General features: G+C 43.8%; 1 protein-coding gene across 2 annotated transcripts in view; it reads right to left on the bottom strand.

Annotated features, from left to right (window-relative positions):
- Nucleotides 1-2,415: 2,415 nt before the first annotated feature.
- Nucleotides 2,416-14,442, bottom strand: part of LOC132242654 (GTPase IMAP family member 7-like) — a 178,865-nt gene continuing 166,838 nt past the window's right edge. The window contains exons 1-2 of one of the 2 annotated variants that reach the window (XM_059711583.1): nucleotides 12,349-12,479; nucleotides 2,416-4,578 (exon numbers count right to left, since the gene is read on the bottom strand). In XM_059711583.1, the coding sequence (XP_059567566.1) occupies nucleotides 3,669-4,538 (870 nt within the window). In that variant the 5' untranslated portion in view covers nucleotides 4,539-4,578; nucleotides 12,349-12,479 and the 3' untranslated portion in view covers nucleotides 2,416-3,668. Of the gene's footprint in view, nucleotides 4,579-12,348; nucleotides 12,480-14,442 lie in introns of those variants that run through there. The other variant, XM_059711582.1, reaches the window with a different exon arrangement.

The raw sequence follows: 14,442 nt of genomic DNA, 5'->3' as shown, positions 1-14,442 counted from the left end.
GCCTCCTCTACCTACCTCTTGGCCCCCACTTCTCTCTGGCCATCACCATCCTGTTGTCTGTGTGCATGGGTTGTGCATATATTTTCTTTGGGGCTGGGCTGCCTTGCCGCCCGAGGTCTTAAGAGCATTTTTTTTTTTTTTACAAATGAACACAGTGAGGAGTCATGCACACCTTTTTTTTGTTTTGTTTTTAAACCTTTTAACATGAGGCACAAAAAAAGATTCTCTTCGTGTGTGCTGTTTTACAGTTACAAGCTGAGGTAGTCGCAGCCCCCACCACCTGGGACGGAAGAAGGAGAGGCTGCAAAATGGCCTCGTCTGAGCTCAGATGGGTGCCTGCTCTGGGGGCTTCCCTGGATGTTCCCTGTGCCTACGGCCAGAAAGCAGGCTGAGCCCTGGAGGGAACCATCTGCCCCAAGCCTTCCGTCTTTTCAGGGCTAAAGTCTCACTCTTCCTATCGACCAAGTGTAGCAGCTGCTAAAAATCTAAGGGGTGACCCCAGAACCAAACCTCCTCTGTGCCATGAACGTGAGGCCTGGCTGCCCAGGGGGTGGGCATGACTTTAACAGCCAAGATGAGGGGAAGGGAATAAACTATGTGCAACTACAACATCTGAAGTAATATTTACATTTGAAAACCTGGGCTGGGAAGTTTGGAACCGCTTCGCAGATGGGCGACCTGCCCTTTTCCTTCACTTGCCTGAAGTCGCACTCCTCTACCTCGTGCTCCTCTCCCGCCCCTTGCGTCCTGAGGCGAACACCAGGCCTCAGCACCGGTCTCTCCGGACATAGTGCCACCTGCTCTGAGCCATGCCCCCGCCTCTCCATACGTGAGACCGCCCCACTCTGAGCCACGCCTGTGCCTCTCCGAACACAAACATGGTGCCACCTTGTGCTTAGTCACACCCCCTGCCTTTCCATACAGAAAATGGCGCCTCCCACCTTGGGCTTCCCGCTTGCTGATGTGGGGCAGACAGCCCCAGCCTCTGGGTCTCCTTCTGGAGCCTGGCTGCTTCCCCCCCTCCCCCCCCCTTGGGGACCAGATCACGTCCCCAGGCGGCGACGCTCCCAGCCCCTGGCCCGGCTTCTCCGATTACTGGCCGGGGTGGGCAAAGGCAGCCTGGTTCTCCAATCATGGCCCTGCCACCTGGCTCTTGGCTGTCACCTGGGTTTCTGATCATCTTCAGCAGCAGGTGGCTTCTTCCATCCTTCCTCTTTCGTCTCCCAGCATTGAGCCTATGTATGCAAATTAACCGCCATCTTTGTTGGTGGTTAACCGCCATCTTTGTTGGTGGTTAATTTGCATATCACCCTGATTAGCCAATGGGAAGCATAGTGAAGGTACGGTCAATTACCATGTTTGTATATTATTAGTGTAGATGCTGTTCTTGCTAAATGTTCAAATACGCCAGTCCAGCTATAAACAGGATGATCTTGACAAGAACTCAGCAGTATTACTGTAGCCAACTGCAAAGAATGAACCAACATGTAATTGACCAAACAGTGTAAGGAATGGCCAAGCCTCCCTTTGAGGAGACAGAGCTTTTTACATGAATCCCATGTTTCCTTAATTTGCTTCAAGTAAATAAAACTGCCTTGGGACAACCATGTCTCCTTCTTGAATACAACACCCCAAGTGGAGAACCTTTGGGTGGGGTAACAATGTGATCCACATAGGTCAGCCTCCTGGGCAAGAGCTAGGGTGACGAAGGGCAAAGGATGGATCTGCAAAGGCAAAGGAAAAACATTTGGCAGAGAAGAGATTTTCAAGTTAATGTTTTAATAGATATTCCAAGTTAGGTACCTTAAAAAGAAAGGCAAGAGGGAAACAGTAAGAAAATTTCATAACTCCCAGATGTCCATGTGTTACTGGACAGGGACCAGCCCAAAGTGGATCTTCTCAATCTGACCTGTAGTGGGTGGGGTCTTTTTTTAAAAAAAATTAATCTTTATTGTTGAGAGGATTACATATGTCCTCTTTTCTACCCTATAGTGTGTGGGTTCTTGATTTGATGCAGGAAAGATTTCAAAACACAAGTCCAGGCGATTTTGTGAGTATGTTTATTAAAGCTGGGGACAGTGAAATAAAGGAAGGGATTAAGGTAGAAGAAGCCACAGCAGAGTGCCTAGGTGGGGCTACTTTGGCTCTAGAAATGTTATAAGAGAGAACTGAGCCATGGCAGGGCTGCTTCAGCTCCCTAGGAAGTCAAGGACAAGGGAGCCTCGGAGATAGGATCACGGGCTGAGCCCAGGTCCAGCTGTCACTGCCACTGCTCTGCTGGCTGCAGTCTCTCCTGGGGACCCTTAGCATTTAGGAAGAAATAAAAAGTTCATGTGTGGAAAAGGGTATCGGCCTGCTCCAAAGCAATGAGTTTTTGTCCCGAGGGCTTTCTATCCCTTGTTGTTGTTGTTGTTGTTTGTTTTTTTCCCCCAGCTTTTCAGGTGCATTTTTAATATGCTGATGCATTAAAATGAGTGTATGGGTGAGTTTGGAATTATTCTTTCATTTGTTTTACTTCTATCTTAGGTCTGTCTGGCTTTAATGGGTTTCTGTTATTTGTTCCCTGACTTCTTCTACCCTTGGGTTTAGCTGGCACAAATGGCCTTAATTGGGTCTTTGTGCTCTACTTCCCAGACCAGGGTGATGTAAGCTATGTATCTTCTGGTTAGGGAGAAGAATATAAACCATTTGCTCTCAAGTGTCCTTGGTTGGTGAAGATAAAGTTTTGTGATTCACAAGGTGGCTGCAAGACACCCAAATAGACTGACCTTGTGTAATTTTCTTGTCTCAGATTCCCCACGTGCCCAGGAAATTTCCTAGCTTCTTATTATCCTGCCTCATGTGGACAATAGAACCATCTTGCTGGAGAAGCCTGCTGCTTCACTAACAAGGGGCTCAGAGACATGGACGAAAATAATGTGCATCACCAGTGGTGCTAACACTGATATATGAAGGATTTCTCATTTGAATTGGCTTAAATTGAGCCTGTGAAATCTCCCTAATATATTATTCCATTATTATGCCAATTTTCTAACTTCTTCAGTTTGTTGTCATTGTGGGGATTGGTGGGGAATGATGGGAGGATGCTTCTGTTTAGCTGTCACTGCAAAGCAAACCATCCCATAGCCTATTGGTTTAAAGCAACAACAATCATTTGTTTTTCTCTTGAAACCTGGGCAGGATGCAGTGGGGGTGGCCCATCTTTGCTCTTTGCAGCTTCATCTGAGGTGGCTCGGGTGGCAGCTGGAGAATATGCTTCCATGTAGCCTCACTTGCATGGCTGGCAAGTTGTTTCTGCTGGCAGATGAAAGAGCAGCCAGGGGAGTGAGCCAGTGATTTCATGTCCTCTTCATGTGGACTCAATGGACAACTTGGGCTTCCTCACCACATGGTGGGTAAGGGCCAAGGGCACATACTCCAGAGAGCAAGGAGGCATCCTCCCTATCTAACTTTAGAAGTCACAGCCATCCACTATTTGCCAAAGCAGTAACAATTTCCATGGAATTACAAGGCAGTGGCACAGACCCATATAACTCAAAAGGAAAAGCATGCTAAGATTATAAGAAGAATAGGTGGGATAGAAGATACTTTTATAACCATTTTTTGAAAATACAATCTACCATAGTAACAAATAAATGCAAATTAAAAAGAAAAATATAAAATTTACACTATTTGAAAATGCTATGCCATAGATTTGAAAGCATATTCCAAATCCTTTGTACAATATTTACAAATATATTCCTTTCAGCTTGTTCCCTTATATTTTTAATTTGTTCTTCATACTTCATCTTTAGGACTTTTATTTTTTCCTCTTTTTCTTCCTGTGATATTTTTCCCTGATCACATTGCTCTTCTGTTAGTTTAATTTTCATCTCCAATTGCTCAGCATAGATTTTCTTCAGCTTTTCACCTGTGTCCTTGTATATGGCATCAGAAAAGTGAGCCCCTCTGTTTTTCCGCACCATTTCCTCTATCAGCTCCACCAGCTCCTGCAGTTGAGCTTCCTTCTCAGCCTCATCTGCCCTTTCCTTGTTATTGAAGGCACAGCAGCGGTTCCCACACTCCTTGATGATACTTTGCAGTTTTACATCTGATGATGCTACAAACTCAGGCAATGTCTGATCACCCAAATCATCTTTGCGAGTGAACAAGACGATCATGTGATTCATGGCTGCCTCTCCAAAGATGGCCTTGATCAATGCAACTGTTTTCTGAACCTCCTCCCGGTAGCGGCCCAGCGGTAGTACCAGGATGATGGCATGAGGCCCAGGGTAGGAGAAGCAGAGACACCTGCTGATTTCCTCACAGGTGGTCTGCAGTTTCTCCTTGGTGTCAAACATCCCTGGGGTGTCCACGACAAGAAGTTTCCTCCCATTCCAATATCGCTCTGCTTTCTGACATTCCTTGGTAACAGCATGGGCACAAATTTTAGAAACAAATTCTCTTCTTCCAAGGATGGTGTTTGCTGTTGCACTTTTCCCACTTCCAGTTTTCCCCACCAGAACAATCCTCAGAGTGTTGTCCGGAAGGCCAGCCATGTTCTTTCAAGAGGTTCTGGGGTGCAGGTACCAACAAGACCTTAAGGAAGGGAATGAGAAGGGAAAGGGTACTTAGGTAAATAGGGACCCAAATGTCTTTCCTTCATTCTTGTCCTTGCAATTTGTAATGGTCTATTATTCATATGGAAGAAATAATAAAGCCAAGTTTTCCCACAAAGGAGTACAGGGTGCAGGTGCTTTCATAGGAGAACTCACTTAAACCTCTACAAAAATGTTCATCTCAATGTTATGTGAGCTATTCCTGATAATAAAAAAAGAGGAAAACCTTTCCATTCTTTCTATGAATGAAGTGTGATATTGATCCTACAGGCTAACAGATATTTGACCAATAAATAAAGTTACAGACATGACTCATTTGGAAATATCCATACCAAAATTAGTTATTACAACAAATCTTTTTAGTAGACTAGAAGCCTGGTGCATGAAATTCATGCAGGGTATGGACCATAGGCCTAGCCTCCTTGCCTCTCCACTTCCTTCCCTTGCTTCCTCATTGCCCTGTAGCTGCTGATGGTTGCCCGCCATGTTCTGTGCCTCTCCCTGGTGGTCAGCACACATCATAGCAAGTGATGGAACTTCTGCTCTCCCAGTGAAACTCCAGACTGGACAATTTGCACATTAGCCATATATATATATATATATATATATATATATATATATATATATATATGGAGAGAGAGAGAGAGAGAGAGAGAGAGAGAGAGAGCCCCAGTGCACAAAAATTTGTGCACTCGATGGGGAGGAAGGGTCCCTCAGCCCGGCCTGTGCCCTCTCACAGTCTGGAACCCCTCAGGGGATGACCACCTGCTCTCTTAGGCCTGTTCCCTGTGGGATTGGGCCTAAAATGGCAATCAGACATCTCTCTGGCAGCCTGGCAGCCCTCGGGGGATGTCCACTTGCCAGCGGGGAGCAGGCCTAAACTGCAGTTGGACATCCTTAGCGCTGCTGAGGAGGCAGGACAGGCTCCCACCACCACCGCTGTACTGGCAGCCATCAGCCTGGCTTGTGGCTGAGCAAAGCTCCTCCCATGTGAGAGCGCCCTGAACACCGGAGGGCAACTCCTGGATTGAGCGTCTGCCCCCTGGTGGTAAGTGTGTGCCACAGTGTCCAGTCATTCCCAGTCTTTCTGCTGTTAGGGTCAGTTTGCATATTACCCTTTTACTATATAGGATAGACCCCTGGTGCACGGGTGGGGGCCAGCTGGTTTGCCCTGAATAATGTCCTGGATCAGGGTGGGGGTCCTGCTTGGGTGCCTGGCCAGCCTGGATGAGGGGATGATGGCTGTTTGCAGCTGGTGACACCCCCTTCAGGGTGCCTGGTCAGCCTGGATGAGGGGCTGAGGGCCGTTTTCAGGCTGGTGGGTGACTGAAGCTCCCAACCTCTCCTTTTTTTCTTTTTTTTTTAATTCTGGGATTTATTTACCTTCTATGGCTGTCACTGGAACTGAGAGCCGGCTTTAGCTCCGAGGCTCAGCTCCAGCTTTGAGAACTCGGCTGCTGAAAGCAGGTATCTGGGTTTGTTTGGCTTCTATAATTGCAACACTGTTACAGATCCAGCTCTGAGGCCCGGCTGGCTGAAAGCAGGTTTCTGGGTTTGTTTAGCTTCTATAATTGCAACATTGTTTCTTAGGGTGAGGCTCAGAGGCTGGCAGCGGCAGGCAGGGAATCTTGGCTACCTCCATCACTGGAGCAAGCAAGCCTCCTGTTCGCTTCAGCTGCCTGGCTGCCGGCCACCATCTTAGTTGGCAGTTAATTTGCATATCTCACTGATTAGCCAATGGGAAGAGTAGCGAAGTTACAGTTAATTACCATGTTTGTCTATTATTAGATAGGACTAAGGGCCTGGAGCCTGAAATTCGTGCACGGGGGGGGGGGGGGTCCCTCAGTCTGACCTGCACCCTCTTCAATATGGGACCCCTCAGGGGATTTCCTACTGAGGGCTTAGGCCTGCTTTCTGTGGTTCGCTGCTCTCTGTGGAGCTGCCTGCTTGATGCCACCATAGGCCCTGGTGTCTGCGCTCTGTGGGGGCCTGCTTGCCCTTTGCTATCGGGGCCAGGGGCAAGCAGGACCCTGCTGTCTGCTCTCTGCCACAGGGGAAAGCAGGGCCCTGGTTTCTGCTCTCTGTGGGTGCGCTGTGGGGGACTGCTTGCCCCATGCTGCTGCCCCGGGACACTCAGCGCCTGTTTATGTAAACTAACCCACCGTCTTTGTCGGGTTAATTTGCCTACTCACTCTTGATTGGCTGGTGGGTGTCGCAAAATGATGATCAATTTGCATCTTTATCTTTTATTAGTGTAGATAGATGAAGTAGAAAATTACATAGTGCACTCAAGTCATTTGATCAAACTCAAAACTGACCCATGTTTAAAGCATTTTATCCATTGGAATTAATAGATAATTATCTAATTATCAACATTACCTTATGTATATTAATAAAAGGGTAATATGCTAATTAGTGTGGACATCCATCTGGACAAAGCCACAGAGGCTGTGAGGGCATAGGGTCAGGGCCACACAGAAGAGGTGGGAGGGTCTTGTGCCACACAGGAGGGACAGGCTGGTCCGGCACTCATGTGGGAGGGGTGGGTTGGGCCAGGCTGGCGCTTGTGTGGGAAGGGCTGGCTGGGCCGGCACCACCAGTCCAGTGCAATGGCCCCTTATGCAGAGGTGTCAAGAAGGTGGCGCCACGTCCCCTTCCACAAAGGTGGTATGGGACAGGCCATAGCGTGACCCAGTCCCAGTGCTGCTCCTTCCACAGAGGCAGTAGTGCAGGTCCAGTCCAGTCACCACACCTCCACAGAGGCTGGATGGGGTGCAATCTGCTGTGCCTCAACCTCTCACAGCCCCTCCCCTAGCCAGCCTGGCCCCAGATCAGCCCCCACCCACCATTGGGGGGGGGCGGGGCCAGCACTAAGAAGCAAGGGCTGAGGGCTGGCAGCTGCGGCAGCTGGCAGTAGTAGCTGCAGTGGGGTGAGAGGGAAGTGCCTTCCCTTGATCAGCCCAGTCGCCTATACAGAGGAGGACATACCCTGAGGGCTCCTGGACTGTGAGAGGAGGCAAGCTGGGTTGAGCAACCTCTTCTCCCCATCCTGTACATGTATTTTGTGCACTGGGCCTCCAGTAAATTTAAATTTTTTTATCATCATTTTTTTCCGTGTAGTTGAGAAATAGTTGATTGCAAAATTAAAATAATGGTTTATAAAGTTTTTAGATGAAGATAAAATAGATATTTCTCTAACATTATTCTATATAATAAAAGCCTAGTATGCAAATTGTCCCCTCAACCAGGAGTTCGACCAGGGGGTGGGGCCGGCTGTTCAACAACCCACGGCCCCTCCCCACAGTCGGCCTCACCCTAGCTGGTGGTGGAGGCAGGCAGCCAGGAGAAGGGAGGCCCCGGAGGGAAGCCAGCAGCCACTAGGGATCCTACCCATGCATGAATTTCATGCACTGGGTCTCTAGTTTTATATAACTGTAAAGCTAAAATTTTTCTCATCACCTATTTTTTTCATGCAGGTGAAAAATAGTGGATTATAAAGTTAAATGGTGGATTATAAGGTTAATTTGGATGAAGAAAAAAGAAAGTTACTCAGCAACTTCAAGAAAAAGAAAGAGGAAGGAATAGCTCTACCAGGAGTTGAGCATTACAGTTTCTATGATTACAGATGTGTGATGTTGTTGTGCAAATAGAGAGAACAGTGAACCATGAAAAAAGAAAATTCATAAAGAGAACAAATTAATCACACCTTATTCATTTATATTCAATTCAATTACACTATGTTACAGTTAGATTCAATATAGCAGCATACCACATCAAAGGGGCCAAAGATGTAATAAAGCAACTTTTTAACCCTACAGAAAAAAGATAAAATTGCATCCATTGCCTCATGCCATTCAAATTGCAAAAAGATTAGAATTTTAACTGTAAAAAGAAAGCATATAAGGAAAAGAAAAAACATGGATAAATTATTTGTAACCTGCCGGTAAGAAAATTATTTCCAAGATTTGAAATAGAGTAAGGAAAAGGATTAATAAGTGTGATTACATAAAAGTATCAGAGATAATGTGGGCCAAAAGACCCTTTAGAACAATTAAATCAAAAATGTCAAATTCAGGAAAGTAATATTTTTCAGCTTGCAACAAAGGAGGTAAATGTTCCTGTTATACACAGAAAATTAAAAAGTACAGAAACTGAATACTAGCTACTTGATTGAAAATGGAGCAAGAGATGGGAATAAACAGCCCTAGCTGGTTTGGCTCAGTGGATAGAGTGTCGTCCTGCTGACTGAAGGGTCCTGGGTTCAATTCCAGTCAAGGGCACATGCCTGGGTTGTGGGCTCCATCCCCACGAGGGGATGTGCAGGAAGCAGCCGATCAGTGATTCTCTCTCATCACTGATGTTTCTACCTCCCTCTTCTTCTCCCTTCCTCTCTGAAATAAATAAAAATATTTTTTTTAAAAAAGAGAGATGGGAATAAACATTCAGAAAAAAAAGGAATTTAAATGTACCTGGAATATATCAAAAGACATTAACATACACTCAGAGAAAAACAAAACACAAAAAATAAAATCACTAAAAATCTTAACTCAATTACATCTCTAATTCTGAGGTGAAATACTATGTGACACTTTCAGGTTTGGCAAAAGTCCAAATGTTTGCTAGCATAATCTAGTACCTAGAGTGTGGTTTTCTAGCGTAAAGGTAAGAGGGAAGCAGGTCCTCTCCTGCATGGCTGGTGAGGATGGTAAAACAGTCTAAACCCTACAGTAGAGAGGACAGCACTGTCCTGCAAAAGTACATATGCATTTTCTCATTCATTGTCAATCTTCCATTTTAATATTTATCCTTAAACTACACTGACAAAAATACAGAAAAATGACACGTAAGGCTATTGCATCATTATTTGTAATTGCAAAAGATCAAAAACCTAAAATAGTTTACAGTAGGGACTGGTTGAATTACCTAAGATATATTCACAGAGTGAAGGACTATTCAACTGTGAAAAGGAATGCGTCTCTCTATACAACCATGGAGAGGTCTCCAGGATACATCATTAAGTGGAAAAAAGAAAATGAAGAAAATAATGTAGAGTTTGCCTCCCATTTCTCTAATAAGGAGGAATATGCGCTACGTATATAAAATAAAACACATATCTTTTTCATATATATCAAATGGCAATGGCAGGATACTCTGAAAACTAAACCAACAAAAAATACTTTCATGGGGATGGGAGAAGCAGGATAGAGGGAACAAGTAGGGAAGCTGGAAACTGGATTTCTTGGTTACAGTAAGATTTCATATATTTGATCTTGAAACCATGTAGGTAGTTTACATAATTATACAAGGAAAATTATTTTTCAAAATATTAAAATAGCAAATGGCAAATAAATCTAATTGTATATTGTGGGGTTTGTGAGCCATGTAAGAAATTGGTCCAAGAAATAATTTCACTTAAAAAAGCAATAATTTCAGTGTCCATTTTTAGTAGTATTAATTTAAATTTTTTAAAAATAACCTGAAAAAATTTAAAATTTGTTTCAAAAAATCCTATTCTTGTGTGAGTGTGTGCGCGCGCAGTTTTGAAGTCCATTGAAAAGGCATAGAGATAATAATGAGCCCAGTGACAATGACCACCCTTAGGACCTAGAGTGTGGTTTTCAAATGCCATTTCCTATAAAAGTTAGGGTTTTATAAATAAACTACTGATTTTATGAGTAGGCAGAAAATGCTTCAGTTGAGCCTTCACTCTCTTGTCAACAAGAAAGCCAGGATGCTCTCAAAAATCACTGGGATCTTATGGAAAGGACTTAAGAGCCAACCTCAAGAGAATGCAACTGGACATGGATGGGGCAATGTGAGCATCGATAATTACACCAATGAATCAAAATATACCAGATATCTTAAAAAACTGAGTTCATAACAAGGCCCCCTGTTTAAATAGTCAATCACTCCCTTGGAATTGTGCTAGGAAAGCATCTTCTTATTATGAACATTGACAAATAAAGGGAAAGAATCAAACATTTATCTTGTCTTCTCATGTAAATGAGAGAATGGTTGGAGGGAACTTTCTTTTTATAGGGCTTTTCAATCTAATAAATAAGGAAAGAATGATAGAATTTGATGTCATCACTTCTGACCCTTAATGAAATTTAGGCCATCATTAATGTTGATTAATGTCAAAGAAAGAGAGACAACCAAACATTATGTGCCTTCTGAGGGAAGTTTACAGCTGAACCTATGATGTATTCCCACCAAACAGTCAAACAGAGTCCCATCAAGCTTCTACTTAAATATAACTTAACACAAAACACTGGAACTAGAAGAGCAGGTGAAATGACACCATGGGAATGTTTATCAACACAATGTAAACTGTCCAGTTCTTTTGGAAAAAAAGACTTTCCCCTTCTTACACAGAGAAATTCTCCAGAAAGAAACAAGGAAGGTGAGAAAGCTATATATTAAATTAAACATAATAGAAAACAAACAATTGCAATTTATGAATCTTAATTGGACCCAATTTCAAACAATTTTTAAAATTATGACACAATCAGGGGAATCTGAAGGCAACTGGGAACTTTGTAAAAAATTCTATTTGCTTTTTGAAGTCAGATTGTGTCTATATTTTTAAATGGCTTCAAATATTTACTGATAAAATGAAACAATGGTATTTGCTTCAAAATAATGTGGGGTGCCTAGGGAGTGGTGAGTATAGAGATGAAACAAGATTGGCATCACTTAATAATTGTGGAAGCTTGGTCGTACATGGAAGTCCCTTGTATTGTTCATTTATCTTTGAGTTAAATTTACATTTTTCAACTCTAAAAAATTTGATAATTTGATATGTGTGCAATACAATCACTGATGACACTACCAACCACACTGATAATTTTTTGTACATTATCTCACCTACTCCCCCATAATAACCTGCAAAAAGCTAATTTTATTATTTTAACTTTTTAAATAAAGACATTGATGTGGCTTGAAAATGTTGAGACACTTGCCCAAGGTCACAGTGCTAACAGGTATTGAGCAGAGCAGGCATCAAATTTAAAGTCTGTCTGAATACCACCTTCCTCCTAACCACTGCACACAATGGCCTCCTGTCAGTGTCTTCTCAGACCCAGGATTCTAAAATTACATTGAATCAGAGCTAGATCAAGAGAGGGCAGGGAAGAGATCCACACTCTTTCCTGGAGGGTTTCAGACACATTGTTCATGCAGAATAGCCAACCTCTACCCATGACACCCTGTCCTCACCTCACATGTCACAGTACTCAGGTCAGAGCTCCTCTCTGCTAAATGATGGAAAGGATTCTGCAAACTGCAGTGCAGATTTCCTCTGGCCTTAGTGATGTGGGCAACCCCTAGAGTCACCACACTCTCCGGGATCCTGCTTCTTTTTCAGTAAAAAGAGGCAGTTAGACAGGTCAGTCTCTAAATTGTCTTCAAGCTCTAAAGACCTGCCTTGGGGACACTCATTTCTTATCCAGGGAAAAAGAAGGTTTGTCAGGCAGCCCTCAGTGTGTATCAGAGCAGCAAATGCATGAAGGTGCTCCAGTCAGCACAAATGTGTCCTGTTCAATATGAGACATGTAACATTGTGCTAATAAAGCTCCTGACTCCTCTCCCCCTCTTAGAGCATCCCCCCTGACAACATGCCCCTCTGCCTCCTCTGTGCTTCTGGCACAGTACCTGGTCCTTCCTGGGCCCAGAACCCACACCAGGTACACTCCATGGACCTACTTCCCCAACAACTTTATCCTTTGGCTTGCTTCTCAGCCAGACTCACCTTCTTTTCAACAAGTTGTAGATTTCTCAAATTTACTCCAAAGACACTCTTCCAGCTGGTGCTTTTGTTTTAACTGTGAAGAAAAAGTGTTCACACCCTCTTAAACCACTGAGCCAGGAAGCATAGATTGGGTGGAGCCAGTGGAGGAACTGTTTGCCTTTAAAGAGACAGTAATATTTCCCTTAATTTGGTAGGTACTTCAATTTTGCCAACTTGAAATCATTTCCTCCATGTGCTTGCTCTTGTACCAAAATTACCAAAGGTAAGGTATGTTTGGTGTTTTGGGTTATGGCAGTGAATCCAAAGGCCCTTAATTAATGACATAAATCTTGCCCTAAAAGGCCAGGCACAGTGTCTATCACCTTCCCTGGTGCAGTGAGAGTCTGTGGGGTCATTCTGGAAGAAGAAAGTTGGACATGGGACTTGATGTACCATCGGATCTCACTAGTGATGGTGCAATATGGGTTTTGAGTCTACTCTTTTAGGAGCATCTCAAGTTACCCATTCAGAAATTAACAAAACTCAGGTACAAAGCCAAAGGGGTATAAACCATTGAGAGCCAAGAGGAAACGAGGGAGGAGAGGCCTGGGAAAAGTCTCTCAATGATCACACTCTCTCTGTTTTTGTTTTGTTGTTTGTTGGTTTGCTTTTTCATATGGTTCTTACATGGTTGAAAGTCTGCATTGCATGACATATAAAGATGCATCCAGGGAGTAGACGCAACCTTCCCTCCCAGCCTTCCTACCTTCTCCCTCTCCAGGCCCAAACAGAGGCAGCTAATCCTAGATTTACCAGTGGATGGATACAAAAGGATCTATAAATTGTTTCCAGGTGAGAGGCAGGCTGTTGAATCTCTCATGGTTGACAAGATGTTCTAGCTGTCTGTTGCATCACCACAAATAGATTAAATTTTGATTATACATTTTGCTTCACTGGATTTAGAAAGTGGGTTAGTCAATGCTTAAGCTTGAGGATAGGTACTAAGTGGACCAGATGTGCCATGAACTAGAGAACAATATGGTTACTACCCATGAAGGGAAGCAGATAGATTTGGAAATGTTGGTGTAAATGGCCATATTATTGGACCAATTATTGGTATGAATGACTTTGCTCACCTGAAGGATCCCAGGTAACAGTTTTCCTATCTCCAATAAAGACACAGATCAGGACAAGCTACACCATTCATAAGGTCTGGCACAAAAGGAAAATACCAAGCCCATTGTTTAAAAATCATGAAAAAATTGAAGATGACATTACAGAGCTTTATACCCTCTAAGCACAGATCCTTGAGCAAACTAACAAGTCACACATCCATGAAGCTCACCTTGACAGGCTCTCTCTCTCTCTCATCAGAACTGCATCTCCGGATCAAAATACCTCCACCACTGTCCCAGTTTTACTTCATTCTCCATATTCCCTGAATGAAACTTCTCCTGTCAGAAGCTGCCTTTTATGTTTGCTGGGACAACTAATTTTCTTCTCCAGGAACGTTCATAGGTTCCCAAAGGGAAGAGGGACATAGAATCCATATATGCTGTAGAAAACAGTATGCTGGTCTTGAATGCTAATAGCCCTGAGGTCACTGGCCATGGAGGAGCATCTGGAACACAGCTCCCACCCCTGAACCCTCTCTTAGGACTGACCTCTCTCTAGGAGACTTTTGATAGAAGGGATTTTGCCTCATGTCTCTCCTGTGCTGTTCACTTGGCCGTGTTTCTCATCCTTAGGAGCTCCTTTCCACACCCAGCTCTGCTGTGAGCCACCTGTATCTCTGCTGTGGGTCCCCACCTGCAACTCCATGAAGGTGCCCTCCCCCGCTCCCCCAGGATGCTGCTCCTTCCACATAGTCAGAAACAAAGAGATGAATGTAGAGAAATACATGGCTTCCTATTTTACATTTTCCTATTATTCTTTTTCCCCCTTTATGCTTTACATCATAGACATACATGTCAATGTGGAAATATATTGATTTTTTTTAAAGATTGGGGTTATTAAAATACATTTCTTTAACTTCTATCGAAGTCTGCATTATGGAGTTGAAGGATTTTTCTGCTGCTATGTTCTAGATGAATCCAAAATTCAGAATTATTACAA

Source organism: Myotis daubentonii, chromosome 10, assembly GCF_963259705.1.
Source record: "Myotis daubentonii chromosome 10, mMyoDau2.1, whole genome shotgun sequence".
Lineage (NCBI taxonomy): Eukaryota > Metazoa > Chordata > Mammalia > Chiroptera > Vespertilionidae > Myotis > Myotis daubentonii.
The sequence above is the reverse complement of the archived record's forward strand: the minus strand, read 5'-3'. Positions and strand labels throughout refer to the sequence as shown.